Raw genomic sequence first — 23,151 nt, 5'->3', positions numbered from 1 at the left:
TAATAGATCTTAATATATGCCTTCGACCAGAAACGTTTCGAGCATTGTTGAAAAACACAAAATCAGCGCACTTTACAAAAATACAATGCACTTTCAGCATTTACCGGCATTACAAGAAAACATGCTAGAATAGCGTCAAGCAGACTGACCTCATTGAGCCCGTCTTTTAGGTAGTCGTAAAGCGCCAGCGCTCGCACGTTGTCCCCGGTGACCTGCGAATTGAGTAAAAGCCATTCTCTCTACCGAAATCTTTAGGAATGTCGGAGAACGGAATTTTTAATATTTTCTGAATGGCCTCAACTGTCCGAAATATAAGACGGTCTTGCGAGCGCTGGTGATCAGTTCGTCGAACGACGTTTAATCGATAGATCGACTGTTTCCTATACCATCTTAGATTTCATCAACAGTTTGCTTCATTGAAAGGTTTCCCGCCTTCGTGGCTTGACACAACTTGCAATGTCTCGATGAACACGAGCACGCTGTTTTCCCAACAGACCTTTCTTTTGGCATCTCGCCTGATTCAGGGGCGCTGAAAGAGTAGCGGGGGAGGGGGGGGGGGGGGGGGGCGAGGTTGGGGTAAAGCACGCCGTAGGGCAAATGAAAGAAAGACCGAATCGCTTAGCGCTCTGGCTCGAACTAACCGCACGCTTATTAAGACATTTTTGACCCCGCGACTGCCCGCGCCACTGAGCTCGCCACACCGCGGGCACGCGCTGCCCGCGAAAAGGGCTTTGTCGCTGGCTTTTACAAGGCTCCACCTGGTAGCATGGATCATAGATAAGAAAGATAGATTTAGGCTAGAAAGAATAGAAGAGCATTTACATATATAGACTAAAAAGTCAAGTTCAAAACCGGTAATACATGGTGGCGACGCGGCTGGTCGTGTTGTCTATAAGAGATGTTTTCTGCCAACTGATGCGTTTGTTTTTCAGGAGTGCGGAAGTTCATTTGTGGGCGTGTTATCAGGCGTCGAGTCAGAGAAGGCGGGTTTTGTGCGGTCTATCGCGATAGTCAAATTCAGAGTTACAGTTCTGTCGGTTCGGTTGAGTATTGTAAACGAGCCGTCGTACGGTTCAACGAGGCCCTTCTTCTTGAAGTATTTGCGGACGAATGCATGGGAGCCAGTTGTGAGCCCTTGGCTTACAATTACGTTGCGATAACTGGGAAACCGAGGATATTAGGGTTGGAGGTCTCACGTAAACCGTCGCAAGTCGTCCAAGTACGGTGGTTGTTGAACAGTATGAGTACAATTTGATGCGTGGAAATATTTTCCAGGAAGCCAGAGCGGCGATCCATACAGCATTCCTGCTGAGGTGCATTTAAGGTCTACTTTGAATGCTGATCTAAAGCCATGGAAGACGAACGGAAGGTGATTGGTCCAATGAAGTCGGCCGTCTCGTGCTTTCATCAATGTTTTTAGCTGTCGGTGCAAACTTTCTATTACGCCGTTTGCTGATGGGTGGTAAGAGGTCCTGAGCACATGGTGTGTTCCAGGAAGTGATGCTAAGGCAATGATGAGCGAACAATGGAATTGCCATCCGCGGTCTGTTGCAGGGTCGGGTTATGGCGGGGTGCCCTGTAAAGGGAGCTTCAGACCTGAAAGGCGCCGCCAGGGGACACATCCGTGAGGTGTTGAATGACGACAGAATACCCTGTATTGTTAAAGATGTGATAGCATTGGTGAGGCGCCTCGCACGATTGTTGCAGGGGAGGCCAAAGTTCGCCAGAAAGTCTGCTCCAAGTATGTCCTGACAAAGGTCCGCGACATTCAATACCCAACAAAAAAATTGCCATAGTCCTATACGATCGTTAGCCACCGCTAGCCAAAGGTGGCAATGGAGGAGTTGGTGACGGTTTGTATAGGACGCAGTGCGTTGCGCTCGCTGACGGTCAAGTCGTGACGCGGGCAAGACGCTCACTTCGGCCCCTGTGTCTACTAAAAAGCAGTGACCAGAAAATGTATCTATGGGCGGGGGTGTTTCCCTTGTAACTCTGCTGGTTAACACAGGGCTCTGCCACTTGACTGCAAGGCGCGTCGCGCAGATGAACGGGCCTGAGGCGAGCCTCACCTCGTTTGTCAAGAGGGTCTCTCATCGGACGTCCTCACAGTGGAAATACTGAAAAAAATCTGCTCAATACCTGCTTAAATATTTACAATCGTTTTTTGCAAGGGCGGAGGTTCATGAGGCACCACAGCGGCGGTGGATGGTGACGAATAATCGGCGGTGCAGCCTGCCAGCATGTCAATACGACCTCGTGGCATTTCATCGGATGCTGCCAAAACCATTCGCATTCCTCGTTGTAGTTCTTGAATAAGAAACCCTCGCAGGATACGGTTTTCCGAGACGGAGGGGTCGCGATGGTTGGCATTTCGTGGAGGAGTCGCAATGGGTGGCGGTCTCTTCGTTCCTGGGCTCTCAGCAGCTGTTGGATTCGTGACCGGTCTAATGCCGTTGTTCACTTGAGCAGAACGGCATTTAAATGATTGTAAGCGTCGTCTCGTGGAGACAGCGATAGCATTTCGTCGATGTAGTCAGCCACAGCTGATGACAGGGAAGCGACGACATGGTAGAATCGCGACACCTGGGTGGTGATACGCCGAATATCGAATCGCGCCTTTACTGGCGTGAACCAACTCCGTGGGTTCTTCGGCCAAAAAGTTGGAAGGGGCTAGTTTATGGTTGCGAATTTGGCGTCAGAAGAATGAGGAGACGCGTCATCGCCCGAGTGAGCGTTACCTTGGTTCATCTTGGTTGAGGTAGCTAGACAACGATGTGGAGGGCCTTCAGATTCAGGGCCACCATTTGTAGGGCAAATAAAAAGAAAAACAAAAAAAAAAAAAAAAAAAAAAAAAAAAACGTCCGAATCGCTTGGAGCTTTGGCTCCGAGTAGCCGCACATTTCTTATGACGTTTTCAACCCCGTGACTTCCCGCGACACTGAGCTCACCGTTCGAGGTCCGCGCTGTTAGCTCGCGCAGCCTGCTAAAAAGGCCTTTGTCGCTGGCTTCCACAATTGCCTAAACAAATTACGTGTTAACCTTTAGCCAGCTACCAAATTTGAGTACGCACTTAGTAAAAAAGAAATAATGATCATCATCATCATGGTTTATTATTCTTTGGGGGCCCATGGGACATTATACAAGGGGTTGAACACTTCAAAAAACAAACAAATAACACAACTATTTATCAACAAAAACACGCTGCAATCTAGTTATAGGTAAGAAAGAAAAAGCTAATAGCTGCAGAAAATTCTTTAGTGTCAGATAAGGAAACATTTACGTCAGACATTGAGTTTCAGCAGTTAATGCACAATGTAAAGCAGATATTTGGCGAGTGACGGTTGACGATGAAATTGGACGGAGTTTACAAGAATGGCCGAGACGAGGGAAAATGCGGTAAGGAGGCGATAGCAAAGTCTGTCTGAGATCACTGTTGGAATAAAAGATCCGATGAAGAAGAGAAAGACGACACACCCTGCGGCGGTGAGAAAGAGTGTCAAGGTTAGCTGATTGGCGAAATCCGTATATACTTGCGTAAGGGGAATAGTCGGAATAAATAAAACGGAGGACTCTGCTTTAAACGGATGTCGAAACCTTTTTTGTTGTTGCGATGATTCTCGATGAAATGCATTAGCATTTAGCGCAGGGGTTCCGAATTAGCGAAAGATGAGGATTGCAACCTCCCAATGGTCATCATATATATTCAGAGAGGCCTTTTGTCCTACCGGGTGTCAGTAATATCGGATGCAGTCCACCCCAGCTTCCCTCGATCACCATCTATGCTCCACAAACTGTTGTCGTCTTCGCAGAGCCAATCTTTCCTCCGGGCGTCAGCCGTATCGCGCAAACGGGATCCTCGCTGCGCCTCAGTTCTGCGTTTTCGATTAAGGCCACGGCCGCTCGATCCCCTCCTCTACCACTCCCGGAGCGCGTTGTTTTAAGCGCACCAGAAGAATATTTCCCTATTGTAAAAGGGAGAGCAGACGTAACAAGTGAACGAACGGAGCGAAAGAGCACGGCGGAAAGCTCGCCGCGGCCTCACGAAACCAGTTCAGTCCAAATCAAACCACGACCGTCCAAAAGAAAGACGGCTGCATACACCGGAGCAACGAATGCTGACGCATTAAAAACAGGTACGATGTCGACGGAATGTCACAAGAGCACGTTTTCACTACAAAAGTTTCCAGGAAACGCCACAGTGCTGACGAAACATGTGCCGATGAAAAATTGTCCCCGAAACATGTAGCGACAAAACATGTTTCCACAAGACAATATAAATCCTTCTATGAAGGCCTCGTAGTTCTTGTTATGCTTTTCTTTCACTAATAAAGCGAAAGGTGAAGCCTGGGGGACCCAACCGCATACTTGTAGCCGCATCTAAGAGCCTCGAGCACAGGCGATTCAAAGAATATGGTGCTCCTGAGAATAGTGCGGTAGCACCCGCATTTTACGAAATATATTCCACTGACTAAACTCGTGGAAAAACAAAGTTTTCGCAATTTACAACAATTTGTTATTCTATAGATCGCTTAATATGATGAGATGTGATGAATGCTCTTAATGGTGGAGCAGGTTAATGATAAAAGCATTTTGTAGAAAATGAAGCAGGCATCTGTCGAGGTGTGCTGTGTACGAGACATTTTCACGTGCGGAGTAGACAACAGGGGCACACGGTGTGGACTACGCACCAAGATGTGATCGCAAGTTCGTCTGCTTCTTGCGCAGCTGCTGCAGTTACGTCAGAACGCCGAGCTCTCATTGGAAGATAGTGGGAGACCTCAAGGCAGCTAGCATTGGGGTCGGCCCATTACCCTTCCAATCAGCACCAATCAGAGCTCGGCGTTCCAACGTCACTGCGACCCCTGCGGAAAAAGCAGACGAACTTGCGATCACATATTATTCAAAATGCCTCTATGTAGCAGCTAGCGGAGGATGTAAAATAGGTTAACCGTATTCTTCTTATGGAAACTTCGCAAACGTGGGCAGACCCTCGCTGCATTGCAACGTCAACACGCGGCATGCACTCGCGTATATTGGCTGTTTTACCGAAGTCAAACTTTTCCTGGGAAGAGCGCGCAGAAAGACCATTGGTGTTCCATTATAGAAAGGTGCCTGAAACACGTCTTCGAAATGTGCGTTCGGCGTTTTGTACCATCGAAACATCAAAAAGTGGTTCCGAAGTGTCAAGTGATGAAGTCACAAAAGCCGGCCTGTCACGTTGTTGGAGGCCGCGATTCTGGCGGCTGGTGGCTTGGACAGGCAAAAAGGACGAGCGAACGCGGGTGTTGTTGTCGTCGTGGCGTCTCGACTCGTGGCTGCTGAAGGTTTCATGGGCTGTCAAGCTAAGGAATGGCAGACACCTGTAACAGGACAGGTGTCTGCCACTTCGCCCACCGCTCCTGCTACGCCGTCAGGATCTTGGCGGCGGCGACAGCGAGACACTATTATGACGTCATCAGAAAGAGATTGGGGGAACACTTTCTAGAACGCTGCAAACACACCAGTCGGAGACGGGTACCAGGTACCATGGCCAAACGTCATGAGTAGTGGAACAAAGAAAAATATTGAGACTGCAGGCGAGCTGGGTGCGAGTGGAACATATTGCAATCCTGAGATTACGTTGCCATCTTGCGGTGGCAACGCAGTCTCAGGCAACGCAAACACTTTGAGGCTCGTCAATCCTCAAAGTGTCTACTGCTTGGGAACGGAGCGAGGGTCCACTAATGATGACGTCATGCGCATGTATTGTTTTCCAGGTGGTATTGACTTGCCTCGCACGTGTGTGAAAGCATCCCCGGGTTCAAATCCCCCAGACGCATAACAATCCTAGACGTAGCGCTTACGGTCCAGAAGACGTCTTTTCCCTCGTGGTCGTAACCCTGGATGGAGCAGTTGCCGCCCACGAGTACGACCGGGTTCCGCAGCGTTCCCAGGTAGCCCGTAGTGATGCAGTTGGCTCCGTCCGGAACCTGCACACACGAGAGATGCATAAAATTAAGAAAATTCCGATTGATCTGGTTTTGTTATTTCATACCTAATATAAAGTGGCTAGTGGATCTTATGCTGTAAAACGAGCCATACACATCGGCACATGCACACAGCAAACTCTAATTTTTACCAAACGTGCATTTACCCGGTGAAATTTCTATGCGTAGTTATTTTTCTGTAAAAATGAGACGAACAAATATGCAGACGTCAACGGCGGACGTGTTTCCAGGCCGCCCAGGGGGTGCTAAATGTTACTTCTGGCATGAAAAAACTGCCAGTTACTGACGAACAATAGCCAAATTAAAAAAAAAAAGATCAACTGAAGAATTTAGTGTATTTCTACGTTGCCCTTTGGATTTCTTTACGGCCAGACTGCTAGGTTCTAATTCTTTTAAGTGCCGGTTCTCGAGTCACATGAAGAAAGCTGTATTTTTTATATATACACATGTCTGCTCTAATGCATGAGAAACAAACTCCCCGAGCTTTGCAGCAAATTAAATTTTAAAACAGTACAGCGAACTTTTGAATTTATTTAGAAGATAATAATTAGACGCTGTTTCAAGGAGCGAAGTAAAAGGAAAACAAATATTTTTATCGATTCCCCCGTTATACTGGGTGATTCAAGGACACGCCAGGCTTTTTAAATCGACCGCAAAATTCGGTTTCTTAACCTATCGCGCTGCGACATTGTGCAGCGTTGCCCACGCATGGTGCATTTTTTTTTTTTTTGCAAAATTGGCAAGGAGGGATTTTGCCTGAGGAAAAAGTAAAGAAAGAAAAAAGGCTTAGCTTCTTTGGAAACGCAGCGACGCCACCGGTCTTCAAACAACACGGCACCGTTTCGCACGGGAGACAAGAGATGGCGCGAGCGGTCGCGACGCCAACTGCCGCCAACGAACGATCACACGACGCCGAGAGCCGGCGTCTTTAGCAGACAAGGAACTGCAGTTCCTTGTTGTTACCGTGCCTGTTTTTGTTTCTGCGACTGTCGCCGCCTGGGGAACGCGCGCCGCTTTTGGGTCGAAAAGATCGTCTGCTAAAGACGCTGGCTCTCGGCGCCGTATGCTCGTTCGTTGGCGGCGTTCGTTGCGCCATCTCTTGTCTCCCGTGCGAAACGATGCCGTCTTGTTTGAAAACCGGTGGCGTCGCTGCGTTTTAATAGGAGCTAAGCCTTTTTCTTTCATTACTTTTTCCTCGGGTAAATTCGCTCTTTGCAAAGTTTACAAAACAAAAATGCACCATCTGTGGGCAACGCTGCACAAAGTCATAGCGCGATAGGTTGAGAAACCGAATTTTACGATCGATTAAAAGAGCCTAGCGTCTCTTTGAATCACCCTGTATAGTTATCGTGAAGATTAATAGATATATAAGCCAAGTTACGTCAATTTCATCGTTGAATTCAGCGCAGGGCCTAAATTGATATATAGGTCACAGGACGTCATTTGCTCCTCTAAATTTAGTGGGAAATGCACGGACGAACAAACTTTTCGAAGTAGGGTGTTTTCCCTCAAAAACGTCTGCAGTCGTATTTCGTTTCATGGCTAGAAACGTCATATCAATTATTACGTTTTATGAGCAACGCAGAAGGAGCTTACTGAAGTCTCAGCCTTCTAGGCACGTACCGCCTTATCTAACTTAGACAACCACTTCCTTTTTTTTTACACTTTTTTTTCTTCCGCAAGGCTTCTAAATGTGTCTCGGAGCATTCTGTGCCTCTCCCCTTATGTTGTCTTTTTTTTTATTATTATTTTTTTTTTTACGCTTGCGTTGCGCGGCTGGCAGAGCTTGAGGCGCGGGTATCTGGCAGCCGACCTACTCCCTTCGACCGTAGCCCCTCACAAGGTTCATAGAGGACGTTGCGGCACGTTTCACTACGAAATCAACCTTAGACTTTAATAAGAATCCGAAACAAAAGAGAAACAAATTAGTCGTTAGTTTATTGAGAACAGGCGTTCAGTCTGCCAGCGTATGCGGCATTGTTACCCACTCTATATAACATTTAGCCAGGTCATTACGACTGCTTGCCTGGGCTTTGTAAAAAAGATACGAAAATGAAAATTTAGATGTAGTTCTCACGTTCAGAAATAAATTGTGCATGATCAACAAAATCTGCCAAAGCCAATTGCATGCCTGTATTTTGAGCGGATGGCTCTATTTTTCGTTACAAATGGTCAATTAGAGAGCGTTAGAAGACCAGCCATCCAAGAGCTTAATGCGTCTCGGGTGATCCGACGTCTCCAACGCGCTCGCGACGTCAAGTTTCAACTTCTCGGCCAGTGCTGCAGGAAAAGTGGCGTGGTTGTGAGCCTCGCCACTTGGTGGCGTCAACGCTTTACACCCTGGCTGTTCGAGATGCTCGCTCCCCTCTCCCTGCAGAAGTTTAATAAGCGCGGGAAAGAAGGGAAATCTGCTTCAGTTTAGGCTAGGTGGCGCAAGCTACTTCCAGTTGCACAGGCTGTAGTCATTCACATCCAACCAGCCAGCCAAGTTTGACAGACTACGCTTGCTCGGAGCTCAGCGCGAAATTCGGAGAGCGGCGCTGTTTTTATGAGAAGATGGGCGTAACGACATTCGGGAACCTACCAAATGCAATCGAGCAATCGTTTTTTCTTTTTTTGCTTTTTGTGTGTTTTCTTTTTTTGAACGAAAAATAGGCACCTGCATGCGGTGTGCTGAGAAAGTAGTTGGCATTTAGGTGTAGGTCTAGAATCTCATTGTAGTACCCATTTAACGTACATGAGGCAGTAGTAATGCGCAACCGCATGCCGGTACGATGCTCATCCACGGAGATCGGAGCGGGCCGAGGCGGGGATTGAACCAAGGATCCCTGGATTTTCATTTCACAGGTACGCGCTATCTTGAAGCAGCTGCGCTAATTATGCAAATTTGCCATTGTTTGGCATGTCCTCTGAACCAATAATGGACACGATAGGCTGCGTCAGTGGCTACGCTTACATGGGCTACGTTTACGTGGATGCGACCACAGCGCATCGGATCCAGTTAGCGAATCGGATCCACTTCAACCACTGCGTTTACATGGATTCGGAGGATCACAACGCAAACCTCGCGACCTTTCGATTGTTTCCGGAATTTCCGGTTTGCCTAGAGGCATGCAACGCAACGCTCCCGTGATCCCTCGCTCGAGCTCTCAATTCGATCCGCTAGCGTACACATGGAGAGTCTCGATTCGGATTGTCCATCTCAAACCACCCCGTTTCAGCGGATCGGATCGGATCGGATCGGATCCGATCCGATCCGAACAGTTCACATGGACCGATTCGACTCGTTAACTGGATCTAATGCGCTGCAGTCGCATCCATTCGAACGTAGCGGATACGAAAGTTGCAGATCGAATCCAGTTAGCATATCGAATCGTCCCATGAAACCGCTTTGATTATCTTGCGAAACGCATCGAATCGAGTCTGATCCGATCTGTTCAAAGGGGTTTGTTTCAGATTCTCGAGCCAAGCCGGGACCTCCATGTAAATTCTAGCATATCGATTCGAGTGTCTGAAGGATGGTACACTGTTAGCAAAAATAACACGCCCAGACATGTAAACCGTTGTCCCATAGCGGACACGTCGAAACGTGTTCGTTTTACACGCAGCCATCTGTGTTTTTCATCTACACATGAGGTGCTGTGTAAACTTAACACGATACACCGTGTTTTTCTTCCGCTGAGCACGGTTCAGCGTGTTGGCTGAGCGTGCTCATAAAACATGGCGGCCAGCAGCCGAGCACAGGCGAGGGACGAGCCCAGCAAGCCGCGCGCCTTTCGGCTGAATTGAAAGCACACAGGACGGCGTTTGTTCTCCTTCGATGTCTTTTATACACACTAAACAGTCTCCAAGCGGCGGACGTAGCTACGCGCAAAAATACGTACGTGCGTCGTCGGCGGTCGGCGGCGTCGGTATACTACGATCGAGCCGCTAGACAGAAAAGCGAACTTAAATGGACAAATAACTCGAGCAAACTATTTCAAATCGGGCAGTAACTTCCGCCACCTAGCGGGATTTCTAGCAGTCTATGAAAAAAGTTTGTTAATATGCTACGAGCCTACGATCGATCACAAGTAGACACAACCCCCACATACATCACACACAACACCAATACCACGCATTACACATCACCGACATATACACAAACACAACACCCGACACTGCGCCCGACACTTCCTACTTAACATGCTTTTCTCTCCGCGGCGTATATAAGCTTGGCATGTGCGGGTGAGCTATTTAGTCGCTGACCGTTACAGATTTATAGAAGAAGACACAAAACACGGCGCAATGGACAGCCGTATGTAAGAACTCTTTGCATTTAAAAAGTATGGAGGCAAAATCTATAATGTTAGTCCGTTGCGAAAGATAACGATGTATTGACAATAAATCCTAAACCGGTCATGAAGAAATTCAAATTTTTGTTATTTTAATGCTAGACCAGTGTTATGAGCAGTCCGACTAGCTTGAATCAGATTTTTTTTTAATTATTAAGATTTTATCATTATATAATTAATAATAAACGGAAATGATGCTTGCGCAAAGCATTTTTTTATATATTCTTGTGAAGGACATGTGCTCAACACTTCACTTCCGCTAGTTGCAGTACAGGAGCAGACGCCTTCACTTTTGGGTCGTGTTGATGCACTTTGTTGTCGTCTGTCGTGTCGGTGTTGAGTGGAGCGGTGGGGCTCGGGAGTTCGTGGCCGGTGTTATTCGTGATCACTAATGTGGGGCGCTAATGCGTCTTTTTTTTTTTTTTTTTTTTTTTATACTGCCACGCTGTTACCATTTCGAACTTTGAATATACACGGGCCCGTAGCACTGCATTATGCTGAATGGCGAGCTCCTTCTCTGCTGACGTCGCTTTTCTGGTACCACTCGTGGATACTGCAAGCGTTTAAACAGTGTACACCGTCTCGCCTACATCCCCGGTGACGTATTCGACCTGTTGAAACGTTTTGCTTCCGTCATTTTTAAGTACGCAAGGCAGTTATCTCGTTGCTCTGGTTCCGGTTATAAAAGCAAGGCAAAATGCTCGTAGTTCCCGCCCTCAGTACACGTTGGACATCTTCCACACTCTGACACCGGATAACTGAATGAACGAGGATCTACATTCCCTTCAGAGGTCACTCTCGCCGCTTCCTCACCGTTTAGCAGCAGGATCAGCTGGCGACAAGCCAGGGATAAAAGCATTCGTGGCTTGTGAGCATCAACAGCCCAAGCGCACTCGGTGCCGACGCGGGCGATGCGGGTTTCTGTCAACGGGGAGGCCAGCTCAAACCGTGACCGTTCCAGCTCTTCGTCATGGCACGGTGTTGCAGAGAGCAGAGTAAAATACAACTACACGGACCACCGAAGCAAATGCACTGCTATCGTAAATCTTGGCTTGTGATTGCGCCTTTGTAGATCATCTTATTCGTTTTACTGGAGAGACGCAAACGACAGGCATAACAAAATCGCTTGCATACTCCGCATACCTCGCAAAAGCATTTACCCAGTCACCTTACGAAAAGCGCGAAACACGGAGTCCGCACCGTCCTAAGCTTCTTCTGTTTTTTACCTGCTTTAGAGCAGTTTGTACCCGCTTTTAGATATGCCTACTGAAACTGAAACAGGGCAGTGCCATAGAAAACAGACAAAGTTGGGAAAGCTTGCTCGCTCTCTCCTATTTCTCAACTCTCAAGTGATTGTACCATAGTAAATGCACCAGCGCCTTTCCAAAACAAAGAAAAAGCACTATGTTCACCACGCAAAAATTGGTCTCAGGTCATGCATCTGTGGGCAGGTAGGAAATCTTGCCCCAATTTATTCACACCGCATGATGAGCGCAACAAACTCGCACGAGATTTAAAGGAAAATATCAGTGGTGACTTAAGTTTCCCTGAAATTCTGTTACCGGCCGTTTGCAGGACCGAGTCATCTACTCGAGCTGTGTGCGTCGCTGTGCGAACGCAGTCCAACACGAAGCATAAAAACGGCAGATCTAGGACAACAATCCGGAGTCCATTGTTCAATTTAAACGACGTAATTTTGTTGAAAACGCCCACAGCTTTTTACTCACGGTATGCGTCGGTATACTTCCACATTTTGAAACAGAACGAGGGAAGATTTACTTTTAAAAACGCTCGCTGCGTCCTCCCGGACCAGCTGGACCGGATCAGCTGATTACGACGGACTAAACCCACAGCAACCAATTCGCGCTCCGTGTTAGTGTGGCCGGTGTGGCTTTCTACCTCCAAGCACCGCACCACACACCACGGACACTTCAGCTCTTTGTCGCATCGCCGCGTTGCACCAAACAGAACGAGATCGCCGAAGTAAACGCAGCGCTGTCGTGACCCTTGGCTTGTGGTTGCGCACTCGTCGTGGACCCTGTGACACCCTTCGCTTTCCAAGCACACACGACGATTGCGAATGATGCTTTCCGTCGTCCGGGAACATCACAGGGGCACGTCTCCGGTCACGTCTTCGCTACATGTGCTCGCAAACCGAGCACCTTCCAACCTTCTTGTCCAACCAAAAGAATACCGGCGCCATGTTAAACGTGCGTTGTTGCCAGATTTTCTCCGACCAAATAAAAAACAACGAAAGCAAACCGGTTCTAGCTTCCAGCTTACATCTGCGTTACGCCGTGGCCAAATTTTCTCTGTCAGCTCTAACTTAAAGATGACCTACAGATGCAGCAACACTGGACACCACGGAGCGCCGTAAATTCTGAGGAGGATGCATGGGAAGCGGCGGCACCTTCGCTTGCAGTTGGAAGGGTTGAAGCCAAAACGAAACCAACTGCAATGTCGCGTGTTCAGATCAAGGGCACGCTTTTTATAGCCATTGTAACTGTTTAGAACGAGTAATTATACGCCTAACTTTATTTTTGGTGTGTGAGAAACAATTATCAAGACCCCTAATATAAATACAAACAGGGCGACATAAGGGAAGCCGCATTGCCATTGTCGACCACAAACAATGGCAGCCAGCACGCACGGTAAGCGCGGGGTTCGCCCCGTCTCGCGACATGGCGTAATTGCTTTTGGTGCTTATCTGTCTCCGAGACATGTTCCTTTCCGCGGAATTTGACTCCACGGTCCTTTCTAGGTGTGTCCCCAAGCGCTCCGGTGCTTCGGTATCCGGCAATGCTGCGGTCGTCGCCGGCGGTGGTGCGTGTTTTCGAGGTCGGCTACACGGTTATGCGTGTATGACCGAACGAAAACACGTTTTTTACGACCTCGCATGATTTTTGAACGAATTATCCGTTACTCAACGTGTAAATTTATGGTAATTTGTGTAAATAGCGTGTTTTTCATCCCAAATATTCACCAAATACACGGGACTTCCTAACAGTGTACAGGGAGGGAGGAACGAAAGGCTAAGATGACCTTAATACTCCCCCCTCCGCCTTGTGATACCGTCCAGACAGCGTCGTCGCCGATGGAATCCACTAATCCAATCCCCCTTTCCCGGACAGGTCACGTGGGGTGCGCTGTCGCACCGGTCGATTCGAACTCATGTAAGCGCAGTGGTTAAAGTGGATTCAATGCGCTAACTCGATTCGATGCGCTACAGTCGCATCCATGTAAACGCAGCCAATGTTCGGTGTGAACTCGTCTTTGCTCGTATCAAAAAGGGTTCGACGAAAACTTTGATCCAGTCAGAAGCTTCCTGCCCAGGATATGATGACCATCAATATTGCCCGAACAACGTTAGAAAAAGGTCTAGTCGTATAGGTTTTTAACACCCACCTCGCGGAAGAAGAGGTCGGCGTTGTTCTCGACGTCGTAGGCGAGCAGTGCCGTGGCCGTGCCCACGAGCAGCACATCCTCCTTGGCGCCAGGCCTCAGGCTTCCGGCGACGAGACAGTGCACCGCCTGGCTCAGGCTCAGAAGTGACACACCGCTCGACTCCCCTGTGGGCCCGCTCGGGCCGCGAGGGTTGTGCACCAGCACCTGGAAGCATACCTTCCTTCAACAGGGCTGACAACGAATCTCAAAGAGCGCATATGCTCACACGTAAACATTATTCTTTTACGTAATGTTAATAACCGTGTTTTGCTTGCCACGTTCAAAACTACTCATTGAATAGGCTGCCCTGGTTTGTAGGAAACACGTATGTCCCCACGATTCTCAACGCGAGAAGACGTAACCTCCCATAACAGTAAAATAAAAAAAAAGACGCTGCTCTGTGAATGGGCCTTAATTATCGTCGCACGTTCAGCGTAACTACCACGAAAGCAAGGCCCAGAGCCGCAGTCGTACTTCTGATGCACAACACAAAAGACTCAGTATCGCTGCACATATTATTGACAAAAGTATATGAGGACACGCCTGCAGCAGCTCCGAAGCTCTTTATACGGGATGTCCCCCAAAAAATGTGCAGCGTTTTTGTTTTGTTTTTTACCATAAATCTAAAATACACATTGCCTCCTGAGCTCTCGAATACATGGAGCTTTAGGGCACCAGAAACCGACAACGGGCGAAAATGGTCCTCATTTTTTCCGTTGAAATTTTCAGAAAATCATTCTTAACTTTTGAATAAAGTATCGGTTTGTGCTAAAACTTTGTAATCCGGTTCGGACTTCTAGCGCTATCTTTGGGTGGAAAATGAGCGTTCGGCGACGCCTAGTTTATTTTTAACGTAAAGAAACCCTGTATATTGCTTTTGGGGACCTTGTACATGCGTGGGCTCCGAAGATGTATGCTTATACTGGTTTCGTATGACCGACGTGAATGTCACACAAGCATACTTGTACACGTTACCAAACAAGAGAGTAACCGATTACAATTACAATTACTTCACTGTAAGAAGTAATCGATTACAATCACAATTAGAGATTCAAGAAAGTAATCGAAAAATTACTCTAAAGTAATCGATTATTTCCCAAGTTACTTTTCCTTCAACGTTTTTTATTACGGTAACATAATCCTTGTCCGTGTCTACTCCCTTGTGATTGTCCGTTGTGTCGCGCAAGAAACTTCTAGACTAAAAAATCCTTGAAATCTCGCGCTCAGTTGTTCCGAAAGAAGAAAAAAAAATTGATTGTTTTTGTTTAGAGCTGAGTGAGTGACGCTAACACACCCAATCCATCCCATGAAAAAAAAAGCGATGCTTAAATACATTACTTATAAGAGTCTGGATAAGGTCATTCTTCGTACACAAACGCAATCTCCGGTGTATAAAAAAACGTACCCAAAAAACGAAGCATAGTTAAGTGACTTCCTCGAGGTCCCATGCTTAATGGTTTCAAAACAAAAAAGAAAAAAAAGTGACCGTTTCCCAGAGCTGTGTGACTCCAGCCATATCTATGCCCCCCCCCCCCCCCTCACCCCCTCCCCCCCCCCCCAAAAAAAAAAAAAGAAAAAGAAATTTAAAAAAAATCAGCCTTTCCACTTTGGGGAAGAAGGAAGGCCAGCGGAGCTGTACCTTCCTTCTGTTTTTAGAGCGCAGCTCTTAGGGGCCCGTTCCCGGCTTGAGCGGCGTCGCCGACGCCGACGCCGTTTAGAGCGCAGCTCTTAGGGGCCCGTTCCCGGCTTGAGCGGCGTCGCCGTCGGCGTCGGCGTCGGCGTAACCGCAACCCTCGTAACCCTCGTGAGGGTTACGAGGGTTACGAGGGTTAATGTCATGAGGGTTACCCTCACGAGGATCACGAGGGCCACGAGGATTACTTACCCTCGTAACCCTCACGAGGGTTACTTACCCTTGTAACCCTCACGAGGGTTACGAGGGTTAGTAACCCTCGTGAGGGTAACCCTCGTGAAGGTAACCCTTTTGAGGGTTACGAGGGTTAGTAACCCTCGTGAGGGTAGCCTTCACGAGGGTTACCCTCACGAGGGTCACGAGGGTTATGAGAGTTACCCTCACGAGGGTTACTCACCCTCGTAACCCTCACGAGGGTTACGAGGGTTAGTTACCCTCACGAGGGTCACGAGGGTTATGAGAGTTACCCTTACGAGGGTCACGAGAGTTACCCTCACGAGGGTCACGAGAGTTGCCCTCACAAGGGTTACTAGGGTTACCCTCACGAGGGTCACGATGGTTACCCAGGTCGTGACCCCCCCTGGGGTCACGTGACCTGGGGATACCCCCCGAGGTCACGTGACCCCCCGTTGACGTCATAGGCACTGATGACGTCGTCAGTGACGTCACTGATGACGTCACCGGCATCCGCATCGTCATCATCCCTGATGACGTCATTAGTGACGTCACTGATGACGTCACCGGCATCCGCATCGTCATCATCATCACTGATGGCGTCATCAGTGACGCTATTGATGACGTCATCGGTATCGTCACGTGGCCCCAGGTCACGTGACCCCCCGACGTCACGTGACGCCCCAAGGTCACGTGACTCCCACAAGGTCACGTGACCCACAAGGTCACGTGACCCCCAAGGTCACGTGACCCCCCGCCCCCCGAGGTCACTTGACCCACCCCCCAGTACCCTTCCCTCCTCCTCCTCAAGAGCTGCGCTCTAATTCGGCGTTACAGGGAGTTGTAAACGGCTTTCATTTTTTCATTAATTGTACCTTCTGTTCTCGACAGTGGCTTTCCAGGCGAGCGGTCTGCTCTTCTTTCGCAAGGGGACTTGAAGCGCTCGACGGACGCGGCGGTTACGGACCCATTCGCGCTGTTGCGTACGTCGCCGCTCCTTCCGCACCCTGTCTTCTTTCCCCGAAGAAAGAGCACGCGGCCGACCCATCGTCAGTCCAAACCGCAACAAATAAGACACAGCGCGGATGAAGAAGAGAGACACGTGACGTGCGCTGCGCTCGTCATGTGCGTTTCTTCTTCGTCCTCGTCTGTTCTTCGCGCTGTTTCCTACGATGAATTCCCACCAACTCGCCCGACTATGAAAAGAAGAAGAAGTACCTTGTAGGTGGTCGATCCTTTTTCTGCGTTCCACATTATTTTTGAAAGATTGCCGACGCCTCTGGATTAGAGCCTGATCTGTTCCTTCGCTACGAAAGAAGTAAGCCTCTTTTATACCCGGACCAACAAATCATACTACTGAAGGCCGCCAGCTACGTGGACCCTTTAAATCTGGGTCCTACCAAGGTGCTCCCGGATTTTCCATCATGGCAAACTCCGATGGAGAGCCTTCATCAGATGGAAGACCAAAATCAGGCCCTTCGGTGACGGCATTAGCGAAAGATCAAGCCGGCCAGCCAGGCCAAGAGAGAACATCAGGTCAAGCGCTTAAGGGTGTCAAGCGACGCAAAGGAGAAAATGACGACGAACCTGACGATGACGACCAAGATGAGGATATAGGAGCGTCTGAAGTAACATCAGACTCTGCCATGCACGTCGACGAGGAGAAAAGTGACCCGGAGGGACTCATACTCGTTACACACCGACGTCAGCGAACAACTGGGGTGCCAGTTTTACTGACCCCAGTCAAAGATGACCAACGACTCCAAAAACAGAATCCGCTCAAACTAAGCGAAGAAATAGCGGCAGCGGCAGACGCCCCTCTTGTGAGACATCATTTCACTGCTCGGGGAGGTCTCCTTGTAGATGTTGCAGACACTGCTACCGTGAACAAGCTGCTGAAGGTTCGTTCTCTCTGTGGAGTTGCGGTCCAAGCAACCATACCGAAGACCTACATGCGGAACAACGGCCTCGTGACAGGGGTACCTGATTGGTACTCGGACAGCGAGCTAACGGAATTCCTGGAACCGGCTGGTGTGATCGCAGCCCGCCGACTCTACCGACGTCGCGCAAAGGTTGGCGAAGTGGCTAAACCGACTGACCGAGTCGTTCTAACTTTCCGGCCAAACACAGAGCGCCCAGTAAGAGTGAGCCTTGGGTTCACCATACATGAGGTCTGCGATTATGTTGAAGCCCCCTCCCGATGTTTCAACTGCCAGGCACTCGGACACATAGCCAAATACTGCAAGAACGCTGTCAAGTGCAAAAAGTGCGCAGGACCACACGCAACCAAAGACAGCAAGGGAGAAGACCCCGTGAAGTGTGCAAACTGCGGTGGGGACCATCCCGCAAGCTACGTCAACTGCAAAGTGCGCTTCGGAGCACTCGCAAGAAGCAAGGCTTTTGTCAATAGACCACGACAGGCTTTGAAGCCAGTGGAGACCGTGGAGGTCAACGATACGGCCGCATCGCAGAAATCACCTGTCGCACCAGTTGCGATGTCAAAACCTACAGACAGCCAAACAACATCTGGCATGAAACCACAGGAGGGGCGACGAAAATATAGGAAAACGAACAGCGCCAGTAAGAATCTAACAGAGAAACAGGCGCTACTCGAGGAGGAGTTTCTTCCCTTACCACCCAGAGAATCGCAAGACCCCAACGTGTCCCAAGCTCACCGGGCTTCGTCGACGGGTAGACGCCTCTACAGTAGAGCGACAGAAAATGTCCCACCACACCCAAAGAGAGAAACTGATCTGTCTGGGACATCAAATGTCAACGACATAGTAAGTTTGCTTTTCTCTGCCATACGAGGCTTCATTGCCCAACTACCTCCAGGCCATCTAAAAATGGTACTACAAGGAATTATGGTTTTCGAAGTGACAATTACTGATATGATCCGAAAATGGATGTAGTTATGGCTCAGGATCCAAAACATCAATCAACAGTGCCCCCTAAACAAAGAAATGTGCCATTAATAATGCAATGGAACTGTGCGAGCCTCCCAGTAAGATTGGCGGCGCTGTCCTTATATTTACAAACTTACCAAATACCAATCTTAGCATTTAGTGAAGCAGGACTACCAAATAATGGTAGTATTTCCGGATACACATGCTACAAAAATCCCACAATTAAAGGATTTCCCCACGGATCTGCGGCGTTATTTATGCGAAAAAAGCTTCCCCAACATAGGATTGACACAAGTGACCTGTGCACAGAACATCTCGAACTGATAGCAGCGCATGTAGTCGTAGGTGGATATCCACTATGCATCGGCTCAGCCTATGTGCGTCCGGGGAAGGGCAAAGCTACTGTTGCGAGTGCGGTTGCCGAACTGTGCAAACGCTGCTCAGACCCTATTGTGTTATGCGGTGACTGGAACGCGCATCACAGCCTCTGGGGGAGTGCAAAAGATGATGCTAGAGGGAAAGCACTGGTTCAGGCTTTTGAGGATTGTGATTTGGCTATAGCAAATGACGGAAGTCCGACATTTTTTAGATCACCTAACACATACAGTGCAATAGACATCACGGCATACTCATCAGACCTCAGCATACAATGGAGAACCTATCAAGATACAATGGGCAGTGATCACTATCCCATATTTATAGAGTTAGCAGGCGTTTGCTCAACACAGCAACGCATTGGACACTTCATTCACTGGGACAATTACAGAAAAGATCTCACAGCATCATCGGAACCCCTAGACCAGGCGATAGTGATTAGTGCTGAAAGAGCCACAATCAGAATGCGCCTTCCAAGCCATTATCCCGAGCCCGACTTGACACTATTTAAGCTTTTTACGCAACGTAGACAAGTAGAAAGAAAACTTCAGCGTATCTATACACGTGAAGTAAAAACCGTGCTAAATATAATAAATGCAATCATTCGTCGATATGCAAAAAAGACCAAGCGCAAGCAGTGGGATGACAGCACAGCGTCGGCCGATGCTAACAAGCCTGGAACCCACATTTGGCGGATTTTGAACTGCTTTACGAGGAAAAACGAGACGCATACATCTTACGCTTCAATGGCACTTCGTCTGGGCGAAAATCTAAAAGACACACTAGAAAGCTTTGCGAATTATTTTTCAACGCCTCAAAGTGAGGTTGGAGCGGAAAGCTACGCGGTAAAAAAGAAATCACCTCTTGACGCTCTCTTCACCGCAGGCGAACTAGCCGCTGCACTAAAAAAAGTGAAAGCCGTTTATAACTCCCTGTAACACCGAATTAGAGCGCAGCTCTTGAGGAGGAGGAGGGAAGGGTACTGGGGGGTGAAGTGACCTGGGGGGGTCACGTGACCTTGGGGAGTCACGTGACCATGCCGATGATGTCATCAGTGATGTCACTGATGACGTCATCAGTGACGATGACGATGCGGACTCCGATGACGTCATCAGCGATGATGACGATGACGATGCGGATGTCGGTGACGTCATCAGTGACGTCACTGATGACGTCATTTGTGACGATGACGATGCGGATGCCCCCGAAGTCACGTGACACCCCCAGGTCACGTGACCCCCGCCGAGGTCACGTGACCTCCCCGATGACGTCATCGTCACTGATGACGTCACCGGCATCCGCATCGTCATCGTCATCATCCCTGATGACGTCATCAGTGACGTCACTGATGACCTCACCGGCATCCACATCGTCATCATCACTGATGACGTCATCAGTGACGTCACCGGCATCCGCATCGTCATCGTCATCATCACTGATGACGTCATCAGTGACGTCACTGATGACGTCATCAGTGATGAGGACGATGACGATGCGGATGCCGGTGACGTCATCGGGAGGTCACGTGACCCTGGGGGTGGTCACGTGACCTGGGGAGGTCACGCGACCTCGGGGGGGTCACGTGACTTCAGGGGGTCACGTTACTTTGGGTGTCACGTGACCTTGGGGCCACGTGACCTTGGGGGCCACGTGACCTTGGGATGACCTTGGTTACGCCGACGCCGACGGCGACGCCGACGCCGCTCAAGCCGGGAACGGGCCCCTAAGAGCTGCGCTCTAAAATGTGTCGCAGAAAAAGTGCACCAGGTCCTGACGGGATCACAAATCAGATGCTCCAAAACTTACCTGACGGACGACTAGGGGAACTTCTGAATTCCCTCAATATCATATGGACAACGGGAAACATACCAGAAACTTGGCGAACAGCATGGGTTGTTCCTATACACAAGCCGGGAAAACCGAGAACATCATCATCTTCATATCGACCTATATCGCTAACGTCATGCGTGGCGAAACTTATGGAGCGAATGATCCATTATCGTGTCTCGTGGTGGCTTGAGAAATATCTACTATTACCCAAAGAGATGACCGGATTCAGAAAAGGCCTCTCAACAGCGGATAGTGTGATTGACCTATTGAGTGCTGTTGAGCATAATCACTACAACAAGAACTCAACTCTGGCAATATTGAACATGGTTAAAATTGCGCACAAATAGAAAGGTACAGAGAAGAGGGAAGAGGGAAGAGAGAAGAGACAAGTGCAAACTCACAACTCGATGTATTGATGGAAGAAAAAGGAACAGCCCTCGGTATCAGCTCGAGCCGAGGCCACACTCGCACGGGGGCACCCGAGCACGCGGAGGACACACACCATCAACCACACTCGAACGACTGTAGAAAGGCTATTTCCTTGTCGGTTAAAGCCACAGAAGGATGGCTGACACAACACTCGCCTAAGCGGAGTATACTAAAGGCTTCAAAAATTTCGCGAGTGTTTTTTTTTTGGTGAATCTGCCAATTATCGAGGTCTTTTGTAAAGAAGGTGTACACTTACACGCTTGACAATGCTGAGGTAGGTGACCCCCACTGTTGAATTTAGAGAAAGATTGTGCTCCCTTAACCGGTCATTAATACACCGTCCCGTCTGTCCTACGTAGGTTCTGCCACAGGAAAGGGGAATGCAATATTCTTTGACATCAGCCAGGCTTATGACAATGTACAGCATTCCGCAGTTCTGAGAAAGCTAACACAACTTGGAATGACGGGTCATTTACAGGTCTTCCTAAAGAATGTTTTAGCTGGACGAACGCTCCAAGTTCGGCTGGGACGAGCAGTGAGCTCGCAGCGTAAATCCCTTTGTGGCGTGCCCCAAGGAAGTGTACTATCGCCGATACTTTTTAATATCCTTTTGTCAAAGTTACCAGAAGCACTCCCCAAGTACACTCTTCCTACTAGTATGTCAATTTACGCGGATGATATTTGTATTTGGACTTCAGGCTTCAGGCATCATGGTCTACGAAATGCTGCTCAAGCTGCGATTAAAGCCTCGAGCAAGTACTTAGCTGAGTGCGGACTCCATTTTTCACCAGAGAAGACGGCGTTCATTCTTTTTCCCGGAAAAGATCGAAACAGCACACGAATAGATCTTCAGGTAAACGGAACTCCGATTCGTCGTGTCCGGCAGCATCGATTTCTAGGCTTCTCCATCAATTCTCGGCTGAATAGGCACTCACAGGCAATGGCTACGGCAAAGTCCACAGTGGTAGTGAGAAATGCCATTGGGAGGGTGGCAGGACAGTCGTGGGGGAACTCTCCAAGGTCTATGCTACGTCTCCATTCAGCATTAGTAGTTTCCCGCATCTTATACGCCCTCCCTTATATGAAGCTATCACGGTCCGACTCTGAACTTCTCGAACGCATCCACAGACGAGGACTTCGTACAAGCCTTGGTGTCCCCAGTTCTACCAGAAATGACCTGGTGTACAAAGAGGCACAAGCTCTGCCACTGCCTCTTTTGGCAACGCAACGCCTACTCCTACAGAAGCTCCGCTTGCACGAAACAGCTACTGGAAGGAGCCTGCTCCAACGACTAGCGAAAAGGACGAGTTCGCGCTTTCACATTTCTTTACAGACTCTGAAACACCTAGGGTGGCAATCAGAAGCGCGACCAGATAGTTTTGACTACCAACCTAAGCCCCCATGGGAGGATACATCCCAAAATGCAATGAGAAGATCCTGGGTATACCAAACAAGAAAATATCAAACGAAGTGGTGCTGAAAATGTCAGCAACGGAGTACATTGAAACAACATTTAAAGATTTTTTGCAAGTTTACACGGATGGTTTTGTAAATCGTCATAAAAGAAGTAGCACAGCCGCCTATAATGTGCCAGCCTATAACCTTCAGTGGAGCGGCCGTATCGACCAAATGGTGTCCTCCACGACCGCAGAAATAATAGCAATTGTGGAAGCACTCCATACTCTTAAGAGATTTACACCGCAAAAAGTAGTTGTGCTCACAGACTCTCAGTGTGCACTGCAACAGCTAAAACATATACAAGGAACATCGGAAATCGCGGTGGCTGCTCGGTCCGCGACAGAATCCCTTGAGGACTCCGGTTTCAAAATATGTTTTCAATGAATTCCCGCCCACGTTGGACTCACCGGAAATGAAAGAGCGGACAACCTTGCTACGAACGCACACAATAAAGAGCGAACAATACACACACCTGACGACCCGAAAGCTTTCCGCATACGTGTCAAAGAACATCTCGGCTC

At 48.7% G+C, this 23,151-nt stretch overlaps 1 protein-coding gene across 1 annotated transcript in view; it reads right to left on the bottom strand.

The window, feature by feature from the left end:
• LOC115328492 (Bardet-Biedl syndrome 2 protein homolog) overlaps window positions 1-23,151 on the bottom strand; it is a 94,368-nt gene that overhangs the window by 58,615 nt on the left and 12,602 nt on the right. The window contains exons 2-4 of the mRNA XM_042289194.1: window positions 13,727-13,930; window positions 5,844-5,969; window positions 150-212 (exon numbers count right to left, since the gene is read on the bottom strand). Of these exons, the coding sequence (XP_042145128.1) occupies window positions 150-212; window positions 5,844-5,969; window positions 13,727-13,930 (393 nt within the window). The remainder of the gene's footprint in view (window positions 1-149; window positions 213-5,843; window positions 5,970-13,726; window positions 13,931-23,151) is intronic.

The sequence above is a fragment of the Ixodes scapularis genome, unplaced genomic scaffold (assembly GCF_016920785.2).
Source record: "Ixodes scapularis isolate PalLabHiFi unplaced genomic scaffold, ASM1692078v2 PGA_scaffold12__126_contigs__length_90152505, whole genome shotgun sequence".
Lineage (NCBI taxonomy): Eukaryota > Metazoa > Arthropoda > Arachnida > Ixodida > Ixodidae > Ixodes > Ixodes scapularis.
This window is presented reverse-complemented; position numbering and strand designations above follow the sequence as displayed.